The sequence below is a fragment of the Prinia subflava genome, chromosome 2 (genome assembly GCF_021018805.1).
Source record: "Prinia subflava isolate CZ2003 ecotype Zambia chromosome 2, Cam_Psub_1.2, whole genome shotgun sequence".
NCBI lineage: Eukaryota > Metazoa > Chordata > Aves > Passeriformes > Cisticolidae > Prinia > Prinia subflava.
Genome location: NC_086248.1, coordinates 113,726,328 through 113,750,637, shown reverse-complemented (window position 1 = coordinate 113,750,637; position 24,310 = coordinate 113,726,328). Strand labels below are relative to the sequence as shown.

At 57.9% G+C, this 24,310-nt stretch overlaps 2 protein-coding genes across 8 annotated transcripts; one reads left to right on the top strand and one right to left on the bottom strand.

The window, feature by feature from the left end:
- Window positions 1-1,074: 1,074 nt before the first annotated feature.
- PEX6 (peroxisomal biogenesis factor 6) lies at window positions 1,075-16,742 on the bottom strand. Its single transcript, XM_063391729.1, has 17 exons — window positions 15,873-16,742; window positions 15,637-15,797; window positions 14,345-14,428; window positions 13,584-13,686; window positions 13,276-13,412; window positions 13,095-13,206; window positions 9,804-10,012; window positions 9,469-9,661; window positions 9,026-9,102; window positions 8,815-8,947; window positions 5,758-5,963; window positions 5,605-5,666; window positions 5,068-5,176; window positions 4,239-4,355; window positions 3,603-3,680; window positions 1,994-2,133; window positions 1,075-1,678 (listed from the first exon to the last, which is right to left on the bottom strand). The coding sequence occupies exons 1-17, from the start codon at window positions 16,740-16,742 to the stop codon at window positions 1,542-1,544; spliced, it is 2,928 nt and encodes a 975-aa protein (XP_063247799.1). The 3' UTR covers window positions 1,075-1,541.
- A 115-nt stretch (window positions 16,743-16,857) lies between these two features.
- Window positions 16,858-20,549, top strand: LOC134547600 (uncharacterized). Of its 7 annotated transcripts, none has more exons than XM_063391735.1 (6): window positions 16,858-17,031; window positions 17,703-18,193; window positions 18,827-18,949; window positions 19,385-19,523; window positions 19,828-19,965; window positions 20,221-20,549. In XM_063391735.1, exons 1-3 carry the CDS (start codon window positions 16,964-16,966, stop codon window positions 18,832-18,834), a joined length of 567 nt encoding a protein of 188 aa, XP_063247805.1. In that variant the 5' UTR covers window positions 16,858-16,963; the 3' UTR covers window positions 18,835-18,949; window positions 19,385-19,523; window positions 19,828-19,965; window positions 20,221-20,549. The 7 variants fall into 7 exon arrangements, with proteins under 7 accessions (XP_063247805.1, XP_063247806.1, XP_063247810.1 ...); XM_063391736.1 differs by having other exon boundaries at window positions 19,385-19,577; XM_063391740.1 differs by having other exon boundaries at window positions 17,703-18,051; window positions 19,385-19,965.
- The last annotated feature ends 3,761 nt before the right edge of the window (window positions 20,550-24,310 follow it).

Sequence of the window (24,310 nt, the reverse complement as noted above, 5' to 3'; positions counted from 1 at the left end):
ACCGCTCACAAGAGTGTGCTGGAACCTGTTTTTTTCACCTGCACTTCCCAATCAGGTGCTGGCTCCTTTTCTTGACACTCCTCGGCCCCATATAGGGGCACCCACCCCCCACTGGAGCTCCCAGAGCAGGGAGGCTCCACACTGGAGCCTCCAGCAGAGCTTCTGCTGCGGCTGCAGCTCCCCAGCTCCACCCTGGGGAAGCTGTGGTGCCCAGATCCAGCAGGAGCAGTGTGGTCAGGGACAGCCCTGCCTGAACACGCTCGGGCACCGGAGCCACAGGGCTCCAGGTGTGCACCAGCTGGGGACTCACACGTGGAATGCCAGAAGCAGCTCTGGAACCAGCCCGTAGCAGAGGAGCTCCAGGGGGAGGAGGCCCTCAGCCACGCTTGGCCCAGGGATCCAGCTGTCAGCAGGCTCAGTGCCTACAGCAGGTGGGGCAAAACCTGGCACCAGCAACCCCTGGGGCTGCACAAAGGCCGAGGGCAGCTGCAGGCACCTGGCACAGCAGCTGCCAAACACAGGGAGCCATTTGTTGGGCACCCTTGGAAAAGGCTGGAAGCAGGGGATACGTGATGCTGCCAGCAGCTGCTGTGAGGCTGGGGAGGGAGGTGAGACAGGACCTCAGGGGGTCTGGGCCAAGCGGTGCTTAGCACAGATTAGAGCAGCCCAGGCAGCTCCAGGCTGCTCCAGACAAGACTTGAGTATTTCCAAGGCTGAAGCTCCCCTTCTTCTCCCCATGACAAGTTTTTCCTCTTATCCAATGGGAATTTCTGTGCTGCCGCTTGCTCCCATTGCCTCGTCCTGTCACCCAGTGCCTCCAGCAAGGACTGGGCTCCTTCTGCAGAGGGAGCAGCCAAGCAAGCGCCTCTCCCTCAGGTCTCCTCAGCCACCACGGGCTCCAGCTATTCTGGCAGCATGAGAGTGGCCCCAGTCTAGTTCACAGGAGTGCTCCCCTCTCTGCCTGCAGGACAATGATTTCTCTGCACCACCCAGCCCACCCAAAAATTTGCAGGGACCTTCCTGAGCCTACAGACACCATCAGAAGCAACAACTTGAGGTCAGGCAGTGAACAGCTAGTGCTAAAAAACCTGTATTTATTCAGAGACTACGTCAAGTCCAGGCCAGCTGGAGCAGCAGTGCCCTGTGTCCTGCTGCCCTCTGGCCAGCACCTCTCGCTGGGGCTGAGAGCCCAACAAACAACTGCTCCAGCCCTGCACTTCCTGCCAAACCAGGTGCAGCCTGAGCCAATGAATGGCCTGTCAGCCTTGAAGACACTGCTGCACTGCCCACGGCTTTGTCCCCACAAGGAAGTCACCCTGCTGTGTTCCCAGCAGCCACAACGCGCCGCTGACACGCGAGGACCCTTAGAGAACCCACCACCCTCCTGGATGAGCAGAGCAGCACTTCACCAGGCCTCGGCTTGGGAAACTGCACAGACACTATTTCCACCCAGGCTCCAAAGAAGGGGGCCCGGGAGGCATCCGAGAAGAGCAAGCAGATGCCTGTTTGTGCCTGTTCTCCAGTCCCAGCTCTGCTGAGCTTTAGGAGGCTGAAAACTTCTGCTGGATGAGCCTGTACCTGAGCAGCTCCTGCTCAGAGACCGATGGCTGCAGCCTGGCAGCAGCCTGCAGAAAGTCTTCCATGGTCAGGATCAGAGCAGACTTCTCGGTATCCAGCCCTGCATGAGAGGAACAACACCAAAGGGCTGAGAACAGGGGCAGCTGCCAAGATCCAAAAGCCCCCTCTCCAGCCATCGAAGACTGCAAGGAAAACCTGTGTCTGTCTCCTTCCCCCTGGGGCAAAGCACGGGAGATGGAGATGACCACATCTGCAGAAACTGCCTGCCTGGCAAGAACCCAGAGCCCAGCACTGTGGTCCCAAACCTCCTGAGGATCTTCTCACACAGCCCAGCTTCCAGCAGTGGTTAACTCTCCTCTCTGCCCTTGTGCTGGGCTGCTCCAACAACTGGGACAGGTAAGGGCAGGGCTCCTACCTTCCTCAATCCACTCCACCTTGCGTTTGACAGCACACATCATGGCATCTGAACACAGGGCATAGATGTCTGCTCCTGTCAGCTGGGCTGGGCACTTTTCTAGGACGGTGGTGAGATTCACAGAAGGATCCAGTTTAAACCTGCCAAGAGAGAAAAACACAGCTGTAAAAGCCAAGAAAAAACAGACCAGGAGAGCTGTGGCAGCCACTGTGACTGGGCAGGAACAAGCAGAGTACCCATGTTTAGCCATTTCCAGAAGCATGTGCTCTGTATGCTCAAAAAAAAAAGGACCAAGTTTGCTTTACTGTTTGGGGTTTTTTCTCAACAATCACCTCTCTTTGAAACATCCCTGCAGCAAGGTCCTCTCTCCTGCTAAGCAGGATCAAAGGAAACTTTGAATCACAGCAGCACAGCACAGCATGGCCTGGGCTGGAAGGGATCTTAAAGATCATCCAGTTCCAACTCCCCTGCCGTAGGCAGGGGCACCTTCCACTAGACAAGGATGCTCCAAGCCCCATCCAGCCTGGCCTTGAACACATCCAGGGATGGGACATCCACAGCTTCTCTGGGCCTCTCTGGTTCCAGGCTAGGAAGCACAAAGGATGCAGGGAGTAGCCTTGGAGCCATGGTGCAGGATGAACTCTCAAGAACACCATCTGTTTATGCCATCGGTGTTTGACTTCTCACCTAGATAAATTAAATGCTGCACATGCCTGGGAACAACCTACGGCCAGGGTTGGATGAGAACATGTTTAATGACAGTGCACAAACCACTGTAACACCAAACCATCCCATCAGAGCCACGCTGCAGACAGTGAGCCTCCTTCAGCAGCTGCTGGAGGGCATGGTGGCCACGACACGGGGTGTGACAAGCTGCTTGCAGCCAGCCCACGTCCTCACCTCTCCTGCTAACTCATGGTCACAGGCAGGGGTGATCACAGCTATCCAGGACAGAGTCCCTGCAGAGGCAGTCACAGCCACTCACCCAGCTGTGGTGGGTGGTACCCTGCACCTGAATTGCAGGGCTTGCTTTTCTCCCTCCAGAGATGCTCTCAGGAGCTCAGAGCAGCTGGAAAGCAGCCAAACCCTGCTGCTCAGTGATCCCACACAGCCAGTGATTGGGAAGAGACACAGAGCACAGCCTGAACACCCCTGAGCACCACAGGAGGAGAGGCAAAGAGGTGAAGGGAGCTGCCGTCACGCTTGGATTGGCAAACAGCAGGGGAACTCTGGCAGGAATCAGATGGGAACTCCTGTCCTGCAGCTGCACTGCAGTCTCACTACACCATTAGGATCTGCCTGAGATCCTTAAGAAGAGCACAGTGGCTGGAAAACTCTACTACCCCTCCACTTGGACAGGCAGGCTGAGCTTTGCCCATCTTCCGGAAAACCAGTCGCAGTTCAGCTTCTGGAAATTGCTCTGCCCTCCTGCCCTCCCCGCTGGCTCAGCGACCTCCGGAGCTCAGCAGGGCTCAGAGCCGAGCTGGAGCAGGGTGAGCATCGGCCCCAGGAGGGCCGTGACCTGCCCAGGAGGGCCGGGACCTGCCCAGGAGGGCCGGGACCTGCCCAGGAGGGCTGGGACCTGCCCAGGGTGGTGGGAGTCGCTCACCTCCTGCTGACGGCGCTCAGCACCTGCAGCTGCGACTCGCGGTCCTCACTGACGCCCACGTAGACCAGCTTGTCAAACCTGGCAGCAGAGGGAGGACAGCTGAGACAGGCCACAGCAAACCTGCCACAAGTGCTCAGCCCTGTGCGCTGGAGCTGAGGGGTGGCCCTGGGACAGCTGCCTTTGCTCTGTGGATGATTCAGAGCCTGGAGCAGCCGACGTGCTGGAGGGCAGGGCTGCTCTATGGAGGGACAGTGCAGGCTGGGGAAATGGACTGACAGGAACCACACAGGGTCCAACCACTGCAGACACCAAGTGCTGCCCCAGGACAAGTAAGTCTTGAGGACTGGCTGGGGGGCAGCTGTGCAGAAAGGGCACCAATTCCTGCCACTGCTTGGTGCACCAGCAGGTCCCTCAATGCCCTGCCGTGCTGCTGGGGCAGTGACCACAGTGCTGGGGGCAGCAAGACGTGGGGTCTGACACTGCTGCCTCAGCCACAGCTCCTCTCGGCCTCCTGTGAGCCAGGGCCCTTCACGAACAATCTCTGTGGAGGGAACGTGGGGGGGACACAGTCCTGCCCACCAGGGCCTGGGGAGCTCAGGGAACACCCCTGGGTGAGGCAGGGTGGGTGAGACGTACCTGCCCGGCCGGAGCAGAGCTGGGTCCAGGAGGTCGGGCCTGTTCGTGGCTCCAATGACAAACACCTCTCTGGTGGAGTGAAGGCCATCAAGCTCTGCCAGGAGCTGTGAGACAACTCTGCAGGGAGCAAGGCAGGACACTTAGAACTAGGCCTTGGCAAGTCACCCTTTGTCTCCCTCAGCCACCAATGGAAAAAGGAAGAAGTGAGGCCAGTGGCAGGTGCATTTCTCGGACTTCAGCTCCTGTTTCTCGTCCCTGAGGAGCCCTTCCCCAGCCATCCAGACTTCTCCAGCACAGCCAGCAAGCACATGGGCTCACTGCATAGCAGTCCAAACCCCAGACAGTTCTTCAGAGAGGAAGAATGGATGGGGACTGCCAGCTTAGCAGAAGAGCAGAGGAGGCCCGAGGAAAATAACTCTGTTTCTGAGTATCTCTAAGGTGTACACACTTTGCTTATAGGAAGCAGCTGAAGGGTTTCCCACCACAGGGAAACCAGCAGCTAATAGGAGGACAGCACAGCAGGGGTGTGAAGGATGACCTTGGAGAGGCCAAAGGGAGCACTTGGCAGCCACAGAAGCAGATGGAAGAGACTGTCTTAACCAAATGTTTGCACAACTAGCTTGGGCAATCGGGAACCTGAGGCAATGCAAACAGCAGTACTAATGCTCAGAGAGGAGAGACAGGCTGTGCTGAGAGCTTAAGGGCGCAGAGAGGGGGAAAACCAGAGAAAGAAAAGTGGAATGGACTCTGCCTTTCAGGGCAATCTCATGCGCTGGCTGGAGCTGAGGCAGGAACCCTGCTCTCCCAAGGACACCTGATGCCCACTCACCTGTCCATGACACCCCCTGAATCTCCACTTCGCCCACGACTGGGGGCCAGGGAATCCAGTTCATCAAAGAAGATAATGCAGGGAGCAGCTGCCCTGGCTCTGGCAAACACTGCGAGGAGACAGCACAGAAGGTGAAACAGGCGTGGAGGAGCTGTCGACAGCAACAGGACCTGCTCCATTCCCAGCAGGGAAGAGCTGTGGATGCCAACCAGATGCCCACTGTATCACCACCACCAACTGCTCCTGCCTGAGTGACTCAACAGACTGGGGCAGGCAGCAGGACGGGCCCTGAGGCTCAGCTGTGCCTCGGAGGGGCTGCTGTCCCACCAGGAACACCAGGGACACGAGCAACAGGAGCAGAGAGAGCACGAGGGGAAGCTGCGGGGAGCAGGGAACCCACTGTAGGAGACAGCTGGGTTCAAGCCTGTGCTGAGAGCTGTGGGTGGGAGTGGGGAGGGGGTTTAGGCACTGCCTCCCTGCCTGCAGCAGTGCAGAGCAGCCCCGTCCCCCCGTGCAGGAGCAGGCTGCAGCCCTCACCATGGCGCACGTTCTCCTCGCTCTGCCCCACGTACATGTTGATGAGCTCCGGCCCTTTGACGCTGTGGGGCAGGGAGGAGAGGCAGTCAGAGGACACCCATCCCCTGCCAGCAGGAGAGGACACTGTGTGGACACCCCCACCCCACTCCTCACCTAAGGAATGTCATGGCACACGTTGTTGCCACAGCTTTTGCCAGCAAGGTCTTCCCTGTGCCCGGAGGCCCGTACAGCAGCAGGCCAGAGCGGCACAGACCCAGTGACAGCAGCTCTGGGTGCTCCAAGGGCAGCTGGATGGTGTCCAGGATCTCCTTCTTCACCTCCTGCAGCCCGCCAACGTCCTGCCAGGACACTGAGGGGATCTGCCAAGACAGGAGAACCCTTGTCAGGACTCATTCCTGAGCCCCAGGCGTGCCTGGGCAGCTGCAGTATCCAGTGTCCACATTTCCCCTCTTCTGAGCTTTGCAACGGAGAAAACAAACTACAAACACGTCCCCAGGCACGCTGCACTCGCACAGGGCACTTCATCTCCAAGCCCCCACTGCCCCTGCAGCTTTGAGGGGAGAGCCTTGCTGCAGACAGCCTTTGGGATGCATGAGGAAAGGTAAAAGTAAGAAAAGAAAAAAAAAAAGAGAAAAGAAATCTGGATCTTGCAACTGTGAGTGACTTGTGTCCAGGGCACCCTGTCCCCCATAGGGCTGAGACTGTGCAAGGGCTTCACACCTTGCAGAGGGACAGAACCCGGGCTGCCAGGACCTCTGTGATGGCAAGGAGGATGTGAGGGACAGACATCCTGCAGGACAGGGCATGCAGCACTCCCTGCTCTCAAAAGGGGGGAGCAAGAACAAAGTCCATGTATGCTCACGAGAAGAGATAGGGATGGGGTCAGCTGCAGACAGGAGGGGTCACGGAGAACAGAGACACCAAACCTGAGCCAGGTGAGCCAGTGCCCCCTGGGTTATTTTGTGCTGAGTAAAACTATCCCAGAGCACGCTGCTGCTGCTGCTGCTCTGCTGAAGGCTTTAGGAATAGCTGGAGTGCCACAGCCTGTGTGACATCCTCCTGAGGCAGAGCAGCTCCTGGGAACACGCAGAGAAAGCAAAGCCCCACACTTCCCCCACCTGCTGGCTGTTGGTGCCGCACAAGTGGGGAGTTTAAAAATAGCTTAGGGCAAAATTCTTTTCCCCTCAGCCAATTTGCATCTCCTTCCCTCACTGCTGGAGATGATGTTATCTTTTTATTTCTTTAGCTGTCCACCAGGAAAATTAGGTCAAACAAAATAAGGGTTTTCAGAAAAAACCCCAACTTTTAAAGCAAAAGGTCACAGGCCCTTCTTCTGCAGTGACAATGAATGGAAGAGCTGCCCTCCCGTCTGCACTTTTGCTCATCCTGCCTCAGCAGAAAGAAGTCCACAGACATGAGCACAGGAGCTGGCAAACTGCAGTGGGGTTGTTGTCAGGGGAGCACATGGTAAGTCTAAGACACGGTGCAGACACTGGTAACAGGTGGAGGCTTGGAATCAGTTCTCCCCTGCAGGCTCAGGCTGTAAGTGCAGACCAATGTCTTGTAACCAGAAAGGGCAGGCAGGGAACTGAAAGTGATGTGTGTTGAGAGTATCCAGGTCTGCTAATGGGCTTCCTGACCACAACCAATTACTAAGAAATCAATAAAGGAGTGTAAAATACAAACAAAATTAACTCCCATTCACACAGCTCACTGCTGAGCATGCTCTGTGCTTATTTGTCTTACAGCAACCTTGGCAAACAAGACAGAGCTCACTCCATGAATGAAGTGGGCAGCTGGGGAAGGTGCCAGAGGAACTGCTCCAAGGCCAAGGCTTCCTGTCCTGTGCTGAACTCAGTGTTTGCACTCACGGGCATGGAAAAGAGGTTCTGGTAATTTCCTTGGTGCTAACACCACTTTACCCAGTGTCTTGGGTTGAAAAAATGTAACCAAAAATGTGTATTCTATTTTCATCTGTTGAAGCCAATGTTCTTTATCTCTTGTAACTCTAGGGGTGGAAAGAGGTGGATGCCTTCTGTTAATGGGACACCTGATAACAGCAGGTAAGGCAGTGCATTATCTCTTCCTCCACCCATCCTCCTCTGAGGGACCTCACCTGTGCAGGGGCCATTTAAGGCTCTCACATGACTGATAACATCACCTCAATCCATTGGGAGATGCTCTACCCAGTGGGGAGGAGCCAACCATTCCCTACCCGGATAAAATGGGGACACAGGGACCCCCCAATCAATCCTCTTTTCCACAGGATTCTCAGAGGAAGACTGGACTCATCTCACTGCTGCTACAGGATCACCTCTACTCCAACAGAACCACATCTGTCACTCCAGGAGGATTTATTTGGACTGCTTCCAAAAGGATGCCAGGTAGTATTCCTGACTCCGTCAGGGTTCTCTAAGAGTTTTTGTTTGTTTGATTGCTTATTATTATTATTATTATTATTACTGCATTTGCATTTTTATTATTCCTAGTAAAAAACTATTACTCCTATTACCCTATTTTTGCCTGCAAGCTCCTAATTGCAAAATTGTAATAATTTGGAGGGAGGGGGTTTTACATTCTCCAGTCCAAGGGAGACTCCAGTTTTCAGTGACAGACACCTGTCTTTGCAAACCCAGACACCCAGCTCAACCTGTTGCCCCAAATGCTGCTTCCCTGGGTGCCAGAGGCAGATCACACCCCTCCTGAGAAGCTGGCTGCTGGTTTGCTCTGGCTCTCCATGTCACTTGCCCTGAGGAAACCCCAAGTTCTTCAAGCTGCCTGTCAGAAAAGTCCGTGCCAGCTCCAGCAGCATCCAAAGCCAAGGATCAGGTCTAAGACTGATGACACTTGCAGAGAAACTCCCTCCGCAGCCTGTGCCACAGCCTCTGTTCCCCCAGGCCAGGTGCCTGGGGACATCTCAGCCTTTGCACCCCCAGGAGGCTGAGCTGCACAGCTGGCACCCCTGAGCACCAGCCAATTAACTGGTCTGCAATTAGCACTGCACGAGCTTCCCTGACAAATCCCAAGCCAAGAGGATGAAAATGGATGGGGGAAAGTCCAGAGGACTGTTTCTCACTGAAAGCTGGGGAATACATGGAAGGACAGGGCAGGAAGCGACGTGTCAGAGCACAGCCCTGCGAGGTCTGCGATGGGCACCTCGAGCCAGGAGCCCTGCAGAGCCCAGCCCCAGCCTGTGCCCCAGCATCCCACCTTGGGGGCTCCCACTGCCTGCGAGTGGGCGTCGTGCAGCTGGTCCAGGGCAGCACTGAAATCCTCCTCCAGCACCGGGAACCCGGCAGCGCAAAAATCCCTCTCCGCTTCTTCGCTCAGTCCACCTGGAAAACTGGTGAGGAGAGAAAGGGAAAGGAGTCAGGCTCTGCCCCAGGACTGGCTGCAGCCCCTGCCCCCTTCCCTGTGCTACCTCAAGGCCTGGATGCGGGTGCAAGCAGCCCGGCTGCTGTGGGACAGCAAGGCACAGAAATCTCCCAGCACAAATCCCTGTGAATGTAGAAACAAAGAGCATCAGTCCAGTCCCTGACCACAGCTACACCTAGGTCATTAAAAGCATGGGGGAAAATTCCCTGTTCCTTGAGCCTCTGGGTGAAGGCTCTAGCTTCATTTTTTTTTTTTTTTTAAATTAGCAGAGCTGAACATCAGCCAACACCTCTGCAAAAGGTGTGGAGCCCACAGGGACTAGAAATCTGTATTGAAAAGCTGATGTCTGAGCATCTGAGCACCAGGATTAACCACTGAAGAAATTGTCTGGGCTGTGGGAATTACCCCCTTTCTCCAAGGCCAGCTAGGGGAGATGGGCCCAGCACTCCCAGCTTGCCCATCTGCACACGCTGCTGTGGTTGTACTCACAGCAGTCCTGCGGGCCAGCTTGGCCAGGCTCACTTCTCTGCCCAGAGGCAGGCTGGCAGTCAGCGTGCTCAGCATCAGCCTCCTCTGCTCCTCCGAAGGGGCTTCGATCTTCACCTCGTGAAGGAAAGCGGTCTGCACGTCCGTGGGAACGCTCTGGGGCTTGCAGGTTGTGCCAATCACCAGGACAGGGTGGCTGTGGAGAGGAAGGGGCCGTGCACGGTCTCAGCTCTGTGGAAGTGCCCTCTCACTCTGCCATCACTCGTGCCAGCTCACTGCCCCACAGCAGAAGCAAACAATTACCTCGGGTGCCCACAGCAGAGGCGCGGGGTCCCTACCTCAGCGCTGGGTCTCTGTCCAGGAGCAGCCGCCTGAGAGCAGCGATGACCCTGGCGTCCTCTGCGAGCCCGTCCCGGTCCCTGCCCAGCACCTCGATGTCCTTGAGCAGGAGCACGCAGGGCTGGTACTGCTGGGCCTGGCTGAAGGCCGCCCGCACCTTCTCCTCCGTGGCTGCGCTGGTGTCGCCGCACAGAGCGACGCAATCCACCTGCCACACACGGCACAGCTGCAGCACCGACAGCTGGGGCCGGAACAGCATTCCAGAGAGCTTCCCACAGGCAATTCCCGGCTCACAGGAGACCAAACCCCCTGTTTCCCACAGACACAGTCAGGCATTCCAACAGGCACGCTCAGGATGCCTTGGCAGGGAGAGGGGGCTGCTTTGTGCTTCTCTGCAGGAGGGGGGGTGGGCAGGAGGGTCTTACTCTGAAGAAGGTGAGGCAAAGGGACCAGAGAAATCAATACAGTGGAGGTCACAGCTCAGCAGCCTAAGCTGGGAGGGAGGTGAGAGCTGTGGAAGACTGGGAGAACACGGCATCCTGCAGAACAGAGCAGTGAGTAGAGGAGGAGGCCCAGGAAACCGCTCAGCCAGCGCCAGACGGGCTCAAAGTGCAGGAGGGAGGTAAAGGTGACGGGTGTTTGGGGGCAGGCCCAGACACTGTGTACAAAGCAAACACTTGATGAAGTCATCCACGGGGAGAGGTGAGTGGTGAGCCTTGAACAGCAGCCTGGGAACAGGCAGTGCTGCCTCCTGGTGCTGCCAGGCTGTCCAGGGAGACCCAAACCATCTCCGGGATTCCCTGAGTTTCACCCTCAGAAAAGGCAGCCTGGAGCAGGGAGAGCAGCTCCCTAAAGGGGAAGGACAGGGACACAGAGCAGAGGAACTCCTGTGCTCCATGTACTACATTAAAAACAGGAGTTAGGGTAGGAGTAGGGCTGTGGCAGGCCTCATGGCAGCAGGATCTGTATGCAAGTACCAAAAGGCAGAGAGAAAGGACAGAAAATTGTCTATCATCAAGTGGTAGAGATTAGAGTGGGGAAGAATTACTGTGTCCTGGTGGGATGGCAGACACGACAGTCAGAGAAGGGGAAGGGCAGGCGGAATGGCAGTGAGAAAGGGAGGGGAGATGTGAAAGCTGGGGCAGGAGAAGATGGACAGAAAGTATCTCTGTCTTCAACAGTGTGTTAGTCTTGAAAAGCAGCACACAAGGCTGAAACCAGAGCTGTAGCCTTGCACACAGCCCACTAGAACCTGAGGCCACCTGACAGGGCATGACAGTGACAGAGTGCTCCCAAGCACATCCTAAACATGGATTTCAAGGTGCAGTGAAATCCCTGCAATCCTGCACTGGAGGCTGAGAGCTGTGGCACATCTACAGAAAAGTCTGGGCTCAGCACCACAAAGGATCAAGTCCAGATGAGCTGCACAGCAGCAGGCCAAGGCATTATCTACCTGCTCCACTGACCTGGTTGTCTTGGGCTGGAAAATGTAACCAAAAATGTGTATTCTAATTTCATCTGTTGAAGCCGGTTGGGAGATATTGTTCTTTATCTCTTGTACCTCTAGGGGGGGAAAGAGGGTGGATGCCTTCTGTTAATGGGACACCTGATAACACCAGATAAGGCAGTGTCTTCTTATCTCTTCCTCCACCCAGCTTCCTCTGAGGGACATCACCTGGGAATGGATTCCAGAGGAAGACTGGATCCTTCCTTGAGGATCATCTCTACTCCAACAGAGCCACATCTGTCACTGTGGGAGGACTTATCTGGGACTGCTTCCAACACCCTGACCAACAGGGTCTCAGGTTTGCATTCTAACTCTCTCCGTGGTCCTTTGTACTATTGCATTTATCTTATTTTATTTTATTTTACCTTTTTTTTTTGTTTTTTGTTATTTGTTTCTTATCTCTCTATTAAGTTGTATTTCTGACTTGGAGTCTCACTGGTTTTGCTTTCCAACCAGTACACCAGTGTTACAGCTTTACTTGGAGAGAAAAGAATAGGAAAAGAGTTTACTCTACAAATATCCACCAAAAAAAGGAGCAAGCCCACAATTTCCTTCCATAAAGAGAGGAACCTTCCTGCCCTATTCTTTCCATTTTTCTTTTTCTTCCATATCCTTCCAGAATTTCAGGAAGTCTCCTAGAAAAGTCACCAGGTGACTTCCTCTCACTTTTGCAAATATATCTCTACAGATTCAAGGAAATGAAAGCATCTGTGGGATAATCTGGACTGTCAGAGTGAACAAAAGAGGAATGCTGGAGGACAAGAGCAATTTTAACAGGTCAGTGAAGACTGTGTTGGTTCCTAGAACCTTTTATGTTGGACAGGGACAGGTGCTAGACCTCGTTTTGGCCATCCAGGCACCCACCATTTGCATCAAAAGGGCTTTTCCCAGTCAGATGTGGTTTTGTAGCAGTAGATTTGTCATCCAAATACTCTAACCTACACAGAGAGACATCTCCTTTAGCTTGCCTGCTCCCACTAGCTTGCCCTGACAGTCACAGGCTGGCACAGAGAAAAGTAAACACCTTCCGTGCTCTGCTGACCACTCAAGCTCTTGTGAAAAATGTCTTTCAAAAAGATGTTGTAAAAACTTGTATCAAACTCTTCCTAAATTCTTTGTTTTTTTCAAGCTGAGGAACTCATTCAGCTTTTCCCCACAGAGAAACTGGTCTAGACCCCTGATCTTACCCAGTGTCCTTGTCCAAATTTTTCCAATTCAGTGTCATGTTTTTGTGGTGGGGAGACCAGAACTGCGCATGATACTCAGTCTGGGTCACGACATGGGTTTGCAGAGCCACAGCACCCACTCTCAGTTTGTTTCATAAAATGTGATCTGATTTTTTACACATATGGAGAGCGGAGCAGAAGTTTTCATGGGGCCATTGACATAAAACCTGATTCTTAATACTGACAGTCAGCCTCAACTCTCTCATATTCCACATGAAACCAACGCCAGTGAACTTCCCCTGCCATTTGGCTGCTCCTGGGAGAGGGGTGGTGGTGAATGTGAACAGCCACAGGGCAGCTGTTTTACATGTCAGGAGATTTTGAGCCGGGGTGGTACATGTGCTAGCATGAAAGCAAGGGCTGCTTTTCTTTTCCCTCTCAGCCCAAGAAGATCTCAGCATCATTTGTGCCTCACTTCTCTGCACCTGCACACGGCAGCTCCGGACAGGCTCGTGTCACGGCTGCAGCACAGGCGCAGGCAGGGCTGACTGGAAAGACATTTCTGTAATTCCCTGTGTGTTGTAAATCCGCAATCCACTGGCCACGGGAGGAATTACCTTGAAGAGGTGGAGGTTGAGGCAGCTGCACACGGCTGTGGCAGCCGTCAGCTTCCCGCTGCCGCTGGGCCCCGAGAGGAGGGCGCTGCCCACGCCGCGCAGGGCTCCGGGCCTGCAGAGACACAGCGCTCCTGTGGCCATGATCCCGCCTCTCCCAGGCTCCCCCGGAATCCCAACTCACCCACGCCGCAGGTGAGGCCGGAGAGCATCGCAGAGCTGCCTCACGGCGTCGGAAAGCCCCGCAGGAGACAGACTGCTCCAGAACTCACTGCTGCCACAGCCCGGGGCAGACGGGACAGCGCTGTTGGTTGAACCCACCTGTGAGGAAGGAGAAAGACCACCCAAGTGAGGAGCGGTGCCAAGTGACAAAGCCTGTCCTGAAATGTCATTTCCAATGTCAGGAGGCACGGGCCCCCACAGGTGCATTTGTCATCTACAGTGCAAGCTCAGGCTTGGCTCTCCTCTCCCTGCTCTCCTCAGACATCTCACCAGGTACAGAGACGTGTTCTGGGTGTCCACCAGGTAACCCTCGGACTGCTCGCCCTCCGCCGTGCCTGCGACCTTCTTCACCTTGAAATAAAGCTCTGGCCACCTAAGGGGGAAAACAAGCACTCTGAACTGCTTAGCCAAGATCTTGAAGGGAGGAACAATATAGATGTCAACAAGAAGACAGCTGAAAATTACAGGTAAGCAGAGATACTCTTGTTCTCTTGCAGTATGCACAAGAGAATGTTGGGAATGCCACTCCGAGCACCCTTACTCTGATACAAAGGGGACTTCCTTCTCTCATTTAGAATAACTGATCCAAAGCCACATGAGCAAAACCAAAAAAAAGGCAGAATTGGTGGCCAAACAAAGTTTTTCTAACATGAACTTCTAGGGCTTATATTCACATTTTGCTGTTTGTCACAAGTTGAGGAGCCCAGCTCCCATTTTGCTTTATGTGGTTCTGACTGCCCTCTGGTCACCCCTTCCTCCTTACTCTTTATCCCCATCAATTGCTCTCCCTTTTTTTTCCTTCCTTCCCTTCCTGACCATTCAAATGAGCCAACGGAGGCCTCCCTCTTAGCTGCAGCCCTCCCTAATCCAACAAAACCATTTCCCTCTTCCCAGGGTACTATGAGACAGGTAAAACACTAAAATCCAGGGACAGAGCAGAATGGAATACACTGATTTCAAGAGAGTCCACTGTGCAAAAGTATCTCTGCTCTTCTGGTACCAAAATAGAGTCAAAGTTTGTTGACACCTACCTTAGGAACTTGTCTGCATTTAGTTCTATAAACTCAGCATTTCCAAATGTTGGAACACACAGGATGTCTCCCTCCTGGACCAGCCTACAAAAAACCCAGAGAGCTTCACCAGTGAAAGAGAGTAAATCCTTCTGGCTGTGTGCCCTCCCTGCCCTGCATCACCAGTGTTTTTACACAAAAGATTGTAACTATTCGTACTGACTGTCTTGGGCTGGAAAATGTAACCAAAAATGTGTATTCTATTTTCACTTGTTGAAGCTGGTTGGGAGATATTGTTCTTTGTCTCTTGTAACTCTAGGGGTGGAAAGAGGTGGATGCCTTCTGTTAATGGGACACCTGATAGCAGATAAGGCAGGGCCTCCTTATCTCTTCTTCCACCCATCCTCCTCTGAGGGACATCCCTGTGCATGGGCCATTGAAGGCCTCTCACAGACTGATAATGTAACTTTATTCCATTGTGAGATGCTTCCCCGAGTGGGAGGAGCCAAAGCCTTTCCACCGGGATAAAACCAGCAATCCCAAACACCAAGGGAGCCTGTTTCCACTGGATTCCCAGAGGACAAGAGCTTCCAGACTTTCCACAGGATCACTGCTTCAACAAGACCGCTTCATCTGGACTGCTCCCACCACCCTTACTAACTGGGTGTCAGGTTGTGCTCTGATTCTGTCAGTGGTCTTTTGTGCTATTACTTTTATTTCATTTAAACTTTTTTTCCCCCTCTCTCTCATATTAAGTTGTATTTCTGGCTTGGAGTCTCACTGGTTTTGCTTTCAAACCAGCACGCTGACTCACTCCTTGCCTGTAAACACAACTATCAGTAGCCACTGAAAGTTTTGGTGTGCACTGGATGGAACCAGGCATATCCAGACTGCTAAGGGGAGGCTTCTGGGAATGGTATACAAGATGAACATCACTGGAGTGCCTCATTCAGATGGAACTGCCACTTTAGCTATGGAATAGCTGGCGATAATTCCAACATTTGGCCTTGGCAGCCGTATGAAAGATGCTCGGGCACAGGTGTCAGAAGATGGCAACACATCCAGTTTCCTGACTACTCAGCCGAAAACTGGGATTACAAACACGGCCCACAGCGGAGGTTTCTGGGCAGCATTTGTGAGCCCTGGGCGCTGGACAGTGAATCGTGAGGCAGGAGACTTGGGCACGGCTTCTGAAGGCCGGGACAAGCAGAGCACACTCGTGAGGGGACGGTGCAAGGGGATATTGTAAAACCCCACGGCACATCCCCGGGGTGCGGATGTGCCCATCCCCGGAGCCCGCCCGCACAGCTCACCGCGGCGTCTCGAAGTGCCTGTAGAGCACACGGTCGTAGCTTCCCCGGCTGCTGTAGGCCGGCGAGCGGACGATCTCCAGGTGCAGCTCCCTGGCGAACGGGGGCACCGACAGCTCGGACCGGCTGCCCTGCCCGTCGGCGGCGCCGCTCCTCTCGTACCTCTGCGGAGGGGACGGGGCGCGCCGTGAGCCGCGGCCGCCGCCGGGCGCTCCCCGGGCTGCGGGGCCCCGGCTCACCTGCAGGCGGAGGAGCGCGGCGGCGGTGGGCTCGCAGCCCAGGTTGAAGGCCAGGGCCGGGGCCAGCAGCGCGGTGCCGTCGGCCGGGCCGCGGCGGGCCCGCGGGTACTCCCAGGGCGGCGGCCGAGCCAGCAGCGCCGCCAGGTGCTCCCGGGCCGCCCCCTCGGCGCCCACCCGCACCCACTCGCCCTGGAACAGCCCCAGCGCCAGCAGCCCGCGCCGGCTCACCCACACCTCGGCCCCGCCGCCGCCCGCCCCGCCGCGCACCGCCCGCAGCCGCGGGCCGGCGGCGGCGGCGGCGAAGCGGGACACGAGGGGCGGCGCGGCGGCCGGCGGGGGGCGGCCGCGGGCGGCGCCCGGCGGGGCGGGCGGCGGGGGCGCCAGGGCCGTGCGCGTCCCGCCGCCCAGCAACCCCTGGAGCGCCGGGCGCGCCTCCAGCACCAGCGGGCCCGGCCCGGGGCCCGGCCCCGGCAGCGCCTCGCCCCGCCGCGCCAGCACCGCGCCGTCCGCCGGCCGCCCCGCCCGCCCCGCCGCGCCCAGCAGCACCCAGGCCAGCGCCGGCGGGCGCCGCACGGGCCACACGGCCACCCTGCGGCCCGCCGCCAGCCCCAGCCGCCGCAGCAGCGCCCCGCGCAGCCACAGCTCCGCGCCGCGCCGCCCGCCCGCCTCCAGCGCCACGGCGCTCAGCAGCACCGGCTGCGCCCCGCCGCGCCCCGCCGGCCGCACCGCCAGCACCAGCGCGCCGCCCCGCCCGCGCAGCGCCGCGCACAGCCCCGCCGGCGCCAGCAGCAGCGCCGAGGCCGGCCACAGCTCGGCCGGCCACAGCTCGGCCGGCGGCGCGTCCAGCGGCCGCAGCACGGCCACCGCCATCGCGGCCCGGCACGGGCGGAGCGCGGAGCCCGCCCCGCCCCGCCCGTGCCGCAGAGCGGCGGCGCAGATCGGCCGCGCCGGGGGAGGCGGCGCTGCCGGCAGCGACACCCGGTGACACCGGCCCCGAACGCCTCGGGGTCCAGCAGGCTGCAGCCCGAGCGTGCGGACGGTGGGACACGGCGGGACTGTGGGCAGAAGGGATACTTTGTCACTTCGGAGTGATGCCTGTACCTTACTCTGTGTGTGGGCTGTGTTGCTCCAGCCTTCGGGAGCTTCTCTCATCTCCTACGTGAGTTTTATGGGACTTCTCTGTGAAATCTGATAAATTGTTCTTGAGTGTGGCCATGAGGGTAGCTAAGCGTGACAGCCCAGATCCGCAAACATGCAGTGCCAGAATGAGAACCTTTAAAGTGTAGACCAGGATTTATGGGATTGACTCACGACTGCGTGCTGTGCCCAGGTCCTTTGTACAAAAACTGCACAGGGGAAAACCAGAACTGCACATTCCCTGTGCTATGTATTGAATTTCGGGAGACGATTAGAGCCGAGTGTAGCCGAATAGCCGAAAATAGCCGAGGATTTCCGAACAGGCGGAAATAGCCGAAGTTTGCCGAAAATAGCCGAACAGCCGAAAATAGCCGAGTATCGCCGAAAATAGCCGAGTATCGCCGAAAATAGCCGAACAGCCGAAAATATCCGAGTATTGCCGAAAATAGACGAGTATTGCCGAAAATAGACGAGTTTAGCCGAACAGCCGAAAATAGCCGAGTTTAGCCGAACAGACGGAAGTAGCCGAAGTTAGCCGAGAACAGCCGAACCCAGACGCGTTTAGCCGACTGGAACGGCATCGAACCGAACGTAGCCGCCTTCGGCCGCACCGAACGATCTCCGCCGAAACACGCCGCGGCAGGCCGGGTACGACTCTATGTATTCAAGACATCTTTCCTCTTTGTTTGACAGAAGGAAGCCAAAAAAAAAAAAGAAAAAACGGGAGCAGTTCCGGGGCGGTCCCGGGGCGGTGTCCGCCGTCACTGCCGCCTTCTCGGCGGGCGATTCCAAGGCGCTGTCGGGCTCTCTGCCGGCCGGTCGGCGGGCGGGCGGCCGGGACGCGATGGCGCTGTGCCCGGAGCTGGAGCGCTCGCTGTCGCTGCTGCAGCCGGGCGCCGACCGGGCCCAGCAGCAGCAGGAGCGGCGGGCGGACGCGGCCCCCACGCCCATGGTGTTCATGTGCGCTGGCTGCGGGCGCCCCGTGGGCGACACCCGCCCCTGGGGTTCAGTGCCGAGGACAGCGGTCCCATCCTGCTGCGCAGTGAGTACCAGCGCTGCCACCCCCGTGCCGCCGCGGTCGCTGCCGCCGTGCCTCCTGCCCTGCCTCCCGCCGCAGCTGCGGCCGCCAGCGTCGCCGCGGACCCGGGGCGGAAGGGCTCCGAGCTCCCCGGAGAGTGCGGATGGTGAGGGCCGGGCCTGGCTGGACACAGTCCCGGGGGAGTCGGGGTTCCCGGCGCTGGGGACCGGCAAAGGGCCCGGAGCGCTCGTGTGGCCCGAGAGCCCCTGGAGCACTTATCTGGGGTGGGCTGTACAAGCCGCGTATGGCCTAAGGGAGAGGGATTTCTCACAGGGACATGTAGTGATGGACAAGGGAGGCAGCTTTAGATTAAATGTCAGGAAGAAATCTTTCCCTGCGAGGGTGGTGAGGCCGTGGTACAGGTTCCCCAGAGAAGCTGTGGCTGCCCCTGTGTCCCTGGAAGTGCCCAAGGCCAGGTTGGACGGGGCTTGGAACACCCTGGGATAGTGGAAGCTGTCCCTGCCCAGGGCCGGGGGTGGAATGGGCTGAGCTTGAAGGCCCCTTCCACAATTCAGCGATTCTGATGGTCTTGGTCTTGCTGAGGCCAGCCAGCCTGAGGAGCTGATGCAAATTCAGGCTAAAAGATGAGTGCTCATCATTTATACTGTGTAAAGCATGAATGAAAGGTTAAAAAAATTCTAATGCATGATTTCTTTATTTTTTTTATTTTTAAGAAAAGGGATGGGGAGAGATGCCTCCTTTTATTTTCTTCTGAATAAATGTTATTCCTTGCTTGCAGCATGGTAGAAACCCTACTCTGCTCTGGCTGCTCCAGGACCCTTGGCAGAAGATACAGGCACGCCTCAAGGCATCTCGACTGCAAGAGGGATTTGTTCTGTGTCCGTACTGACTCTGTTGAAAGGTAAGTGCAGAATGTTTGTGGGTCAGCCTGCCAGCTCCACTGCACTCACCAGGCATGGCACTGAGGGTGCTCCTGTTACATCTCCCAGAGCATTCAGTGCATTGTAACATGTACAGGACTGCTTCCTGTAATTGCTGTCTTGTGCTCTGCAAGACTTATAGCAACTTTTCCTTCAGTTTTCTTGGTCCTTAGCATTTTCTGTTTATCAAGCACAGCATTAGGTTCCTCTTGCTGTCTCAGAAATTTGATAAGTTGTTTCTAGTTCGTTCTGATTCACTTCTCCAGATCTTCATGCCATTTTTAGCCATGTTTCTTCTGCCTCCTGTGGAAATGGACTTAATGCTTTTGCTGTAACTTTATCTTGAAATATTAATCATAAATGAATCATGGTAAATCAGGTTGATGTTTTGCTCTACTAAAATCTTGTGACTGCAGGTAGGAAGAGTTGGGAATGAACAGTCTGAGGAAGTGGACTGTGGAAGCTGAAGGTTGTCCAGCCAAAGCTGAGTGTGTGGCTCTGACACTGACCAAGGGTGGAAAGAGTTACTGTGTGGACAGAGAATGTTAGAGCCAGGTGAGCTTTCACAGGATGAAAGGAGCGAGGAGAGAATCGAATGGATGAGATCAGGTTTGAGCCCTTTCTTTGGGTTTGGGATTTGTTTGTGGTTTTTTTGTTACCTAACACTACTTAGCACTTACTTACTTACTGTGAGATTTGAAGTTTTCTCCAAGAACTCAGAATGAATTTCCCCACTCTGCCCCACTGGTAGGCACCGCATCTCTTAGAAAAGCTCCTACCCTCCATCTTCACTGCCCCAGTTTGAAGTAGTGCTCCAGTTTAGCCCGTAGTAATGGGTCTTACATCCCTTTCTGTTCAGGTAACTACACCATTTTGTTATTGACATACCTGCCAGAGGAGCCTACATTACTCCAGTGTAATTTGTGAGGCAGTTTCCGCTCTAACAAGTTTTTGAATGCTGCTCAACTGCAAGAGAGCTCCTGCTGGATGTTTGAAGGTGAGAGAAGAGATGGTCGCATCCCAGGAGCCTGATTTTGGAATGTTTAATGGAATTGGCCCAGTAGCTTTTACTTGTGGGCTTTGCAAGTCTGCCCACGGCAGGTCCAGCCTGTGCTTCAACTTAGAGCCCTCAGTGGGCAGGGAAATGGACCTTGGGGAGATTGTTACAGCTCTACTTAATGCTTTCTGAATCGGGATGGTTTTCTGGAAGCAGGCTGTCCATTCTGACCCATTTTCTTCTCTCTCCTTGCAGACTGTACCTGCTGAAGGGCTGAGGTGAGACCAGGATCTGCACAATCTCTGACTCTCCGTGTCTTCCCGAGGCTGAAGCCGTGTTTGCTGTCAATGACAACCCAGTGGAAGACAGTAAAGACTGAAAACTTTGGGTTTTTTCCCTGAATCCCACGACACTCTCTGCAGCTGTGCCCTGCATATCTCTTAAAAGAGTTTCCGGCTTTGGAAGGGTTTTACCTTCTGCAATCTTATCTATAAGTCATTGAAAAAGAACCTTTCTGTATCAATGTGATATTACTTGGTTTGAGTTGTTTAATTAAAGCATATCATTGATAAGGGGTTTGAGCATCCCTTGGATGGCCCTTGGGGCTGGCAGCTCTGATTTAATTTCTCTTCATTCCTTTAATGTCTTTCAATTATTTCTTAAGCAATTACTGCAATTTGGATATCCAGTAAGGACAGCAGCATTCCCACTCTGCTGGATTGGGAAATCCAAGCCCAATTCCTTGGAGGGATTGAGGGGATGGGGAGCTGAGCCTCAGGCTGGGTTTTGACAGTGGGAATTTGGTGAGGAAGAAAGAAGAGAGATTTCCCCAAAAAGGGGTTTAGGCCAGTTCTGCTGGCTTTGGGGGCCTCTACCACCCAAAAATCCTCCTGGTTCAACAGGACTTGAAGAAGCAGCGGGATGTGCCAGGGGCCTGTGCTGGGACCCCCGAACCCTGGTCAGGGAGGCTGGGAAGTGTCAGCTCCAGAGGAACACTAGAGAGGGGCTACGCTGGGACGCCTCAAATTGCAGCCAGAGATGCTGGGCACTGCTGCACCTTTGGGACACTGCAGAGAGGCTCCACTGCCTGATGCAGAGAGCTCTCCCGTTCCCTTTGTCGTGCTTAGAAGCGGGCAGGTCATTCCAGCTGCACGGGTTGAAAAGCCCATGGGAGCAGGTGGAGTCGCAGACGATCACACAGAAGCCAAGCTGGGAGAGGAAATGAGCTGTGCCACAGATTTATTTCTCCCCAATGCCCCAGCACAGCCCCGGCTGCGGGCGGAGCAGGAGCGGCTCGGCCCCAGTGCCCGGCCCGGAGCGGCTCCTGCCGCCCGCCGCCATCCCGGTCCCGGCCCCAACGCCGCCCCGGGGCTCCGGCCCCCAGACGCACAGCCCGCCCGCCGGGGGAGAGGCGGCTGCTCTCGGGACCCCCAGCCGACACCGAGAGGAGCCGAACGAGAAACCCCCGGTCCCACTCCCGGCTCCGCCTCAGCGCCGCGGGCTCCGCCCAGCCCGGGAGCAGCCCGGGCTCGGCTCCGGTGTGAGGGGGGACCGGCCCGGGGGAGAGGGGCGGGGCCGGCCCGGGGGAGAGGGGCGGGGCCGGCCCGGGGGAGAGGGGCGGGGCCGGCCCGGAGGAGAGGGGCGGGGCCTCGGGCGATGGTCCCGCCTACAACCCGGGCGGGGCGGGGCCGTGTGAGGCGGGGCCCGAGGGCGGGGCTTAGGCGCGAGGCAGGAGGCGGGGCCGGGCTGTCCTGGGGGCGGGGCCTCAGGGGCGGGGCCCGGGCCCGGCTCAGGTGTGCGGGGAGCCAGGGCGCCTGCGCGGGGCGGGGCCGAGGTTACTTAAGCCGCGGTAGTTGGCCGCTCCGCCATTTTCGGCGTGTGACCGCGTTGTGGTCGGACGCTGCTGTCCGGGCTCCGCAGCCCGGCACAGGACGGGTTTCGGCTCCCTTTCCTCTTTCCCCCTCTACCCCTCCTTTCTCCCCCGTCGTGTTCTCCTTCTTTCTGCCCTTTTCCCCCCTTTCCCTGTCCTCCCCAAAGCGACCCCTTTCCCTCCCCTTTCAGCCCTCCCCTCCTGTCCCCCTCTCTACGCTTCCTTCCTCCTCTCCATATTCTTCTCATTTCTCCCCTAAACACTTCCCTCTCTCCCCCCAACCCGACCCCCCCACTCCTTCCTCTCCTGTCCCTACCCCGTTACCCCTCGTCTTCCCCCTCTCCCCCTCCTCTGTCCGTTCTCTCTCTTCCCCCCAGCCGTCCTTTCCCTTCCCCTGCCGCTTCCTCCACACCCCGAGCCCCTCCCTGCTCCTTCTCATCCCCTGCTGTCCCTTCTCTCGTCCCGTCCTCCCCTTTCCCTCTTCTCCCGCAGCCGCGGGGCTCGGGGTGCCGGCGAATAAAGCCCAGAGGGCCGGAGCCCGGCGCCCCCCGCCCTCGCTGGAGCCCCCACACGGGGCCGGGCCCCCTTGGCCGGTGTCCCCATGCGGTTCGCCTGAGGGTGAACACGGGTGACACCGCCGGGGCTCCGGCTGTCCCCACATCCCACGGGAGCCCCCTCCTTAGGAGGGGGTCCCGGGGTGGGGGTCCCGGGGTGGGAGTGCGGGTTTGGGGGGGTCCCCTCCTTAGGAGGGGGTCCCGGGGTGGGAGATGGGTGGTGGGGTTGGGGGCCCCCCTCTTTAGGGAGGTGGTCCCGGGGTGGGGGGGGTACGGGTTGGGGGGGGTCCCCTCCTAAGGAGGGGGTCCCGGGGAGGGAGTGGGGTTGAGGGGGTCCCCTCTTTAGGGAGGGGTCCCAGAGTGGGTGGGCGGGTTGGGGGGCTCCCCTCCTTAGGAGGGGGGTCCCAGGGTGGGCGGGTTAGGAAGGGCCCCCTCCGGAGGAGGGGGGTCCTGGGGGGGGGGGTGGGCCCCCTCCGGAGGAGGGGGTCTCTGGGGTGGGGGCGGGGTCAGGGGGGGCCCCCTCCGGAGGAGGGGGTCCGGGGGAGGGGGGCGGGGCGGAGGGGGGAACCACCCCCCTCCAGTCCCCGCCCCCCTCCCCTGGACCTCCTCTTCCGGGGGGCCCACCCTGATCCCCCCCCCACCCCAGAGACCCCCCTCCTCCGGACCGGGGCCCGGGGGGAGGGAGGGGGGGCGGGTGGGGTGGGGGGGGAAGGAGGGGGGGTCACGTCACTCTGAACTGTGAACACATAGAGACCACCGGACAAACGAACGGCCCCTCCCCTCCTGCCCCCCCACCCCACCCGCCCCTCCCTCCCCCCCGGGCCCCGGTCCGGAGGAGGGGGTCCCGGGGAGGGGGCCGGGTTGGACCCCCGTCCGGGGGAGGGGATCCGGGGGCGGGGACTGAAGGGGGGTGGAGCCCCCCATCCACCCCGCCCCCGGACCCCCTCCTCCGGAGGGGGCCCCTCCCGACCCCCCCCCAGGGACCCCCTCCTCCGGAGGGGGCCCTTCCTAACCCCCCCACCCCGGGACCCCCTCCTCCGGAGGGGGCCCTTCCTAACCCCCCCACCCCGGGACCCCCCTCCTCCGGAGGGGGCCCTTCCTAACCCCCCCACCCGGGACCCCCTCCTAAGGAGGGGGCCCTTCCTAACCCCCCCCACCCCGGGACCCCCTCCTACGGAGGGGACCCCCTAACCCCCGCCCCGACCCCCCCCTAACCCCCGCCCCGACCCCCCGGGACACCCCAGTGTGATGTAGGGAAAGCCGGAGCCCCGGCGGTGTCGGGCCGTGTGTTTGACCGGTATGGGGACACCCGCCGGGCGGGCCTGTCCCCGTGTGGGGCTTCCAGGGAGGGTGGGGGCGCCGGCTCCGGCCCTGTGGGCTTTATTCTCCGGCACCCCGAGCCCCGCGGCTGCGGGGGAAAGAAGGAGAGGGGAGGATGGAGGATGGGAATAGGGGGGCAGACGGGGTGGTCGGGGCAAGGACAGAGGGCAGGTCGGGGTGCTGGGGTGTGCAGGGCAGCAGGGAGAAGGGGCAGGGGAAGGAATGGTGGAGGAAGGAGAAGGAGGATTGAAGGCAGGTGGGGGCAATTGGGAGGGAGAAGGCGAACAGGGACAGGGGGCAGGGGGATACGGGGGGGAAGGAACGCTGGAGGAAGGAGGATTGAAGGCAGGTGGGGGGAATTGAGAGGGAGAAGGGTAGCAGGGAGAGGGAGCAGGGGGACCCAGGACTGGGGGGAAGGAAGGGTGAAAGGCAGTGGGGCAGGATAGAGGAGTAGGGTAGGGTTGCGGTGTGTAGGGGGATTGGGGGGGGTAGGGGGCGAGGGGTCCGGGGGGGGGAAGGAGGGGAGGGCTAGGGGGGAGAGGGAGGGGGGGGGGGAGGGGGGGGGGAGGGAGTAGGGGGTGGGGGAGGGGAGAAAGGGAGG

Bases quoted from the DNA above. Each gene is read 5' to 3' on its own strand.
- PEX6 (XM_063391729.1), bottom strand. From the start codon at position 16,742: ATGGCGGTGGCCGTGCTGCGGCCGCTGGACGCGCCGCCGGCCGAGCTG. The intron at 8,948-9,025 runs GTAGCACAGGGA...TCTCCTCACCAG, and splicing joins ACCCGCATCCAGGCCTTGAG to TTTTCCAGGTGGACTGAGCG. The intron at 5,964-8,814 runs GTGGGATGCTGG...CTGTCTTGGCAG, and splicing joins AGGCAGTGGGAGCCCCCAAG to ATCCCCTCAGTGTCCTGGCA.
- LOC134547600 (XM_063391733.1), top strand. From the start codon at position 16,964: ATGCCTGTACCTTACTCTGTGTGTGGGCTGTGTTGCTCCAGCCTTCGG. The intron at 17,032-17,702 runs GTGAGTTTTATG...TTTGTTTGACAG, and splicing joins GAGCTTCTCTCATCTCCTAC to AAGGAAGCCAAAAAAAAAAA.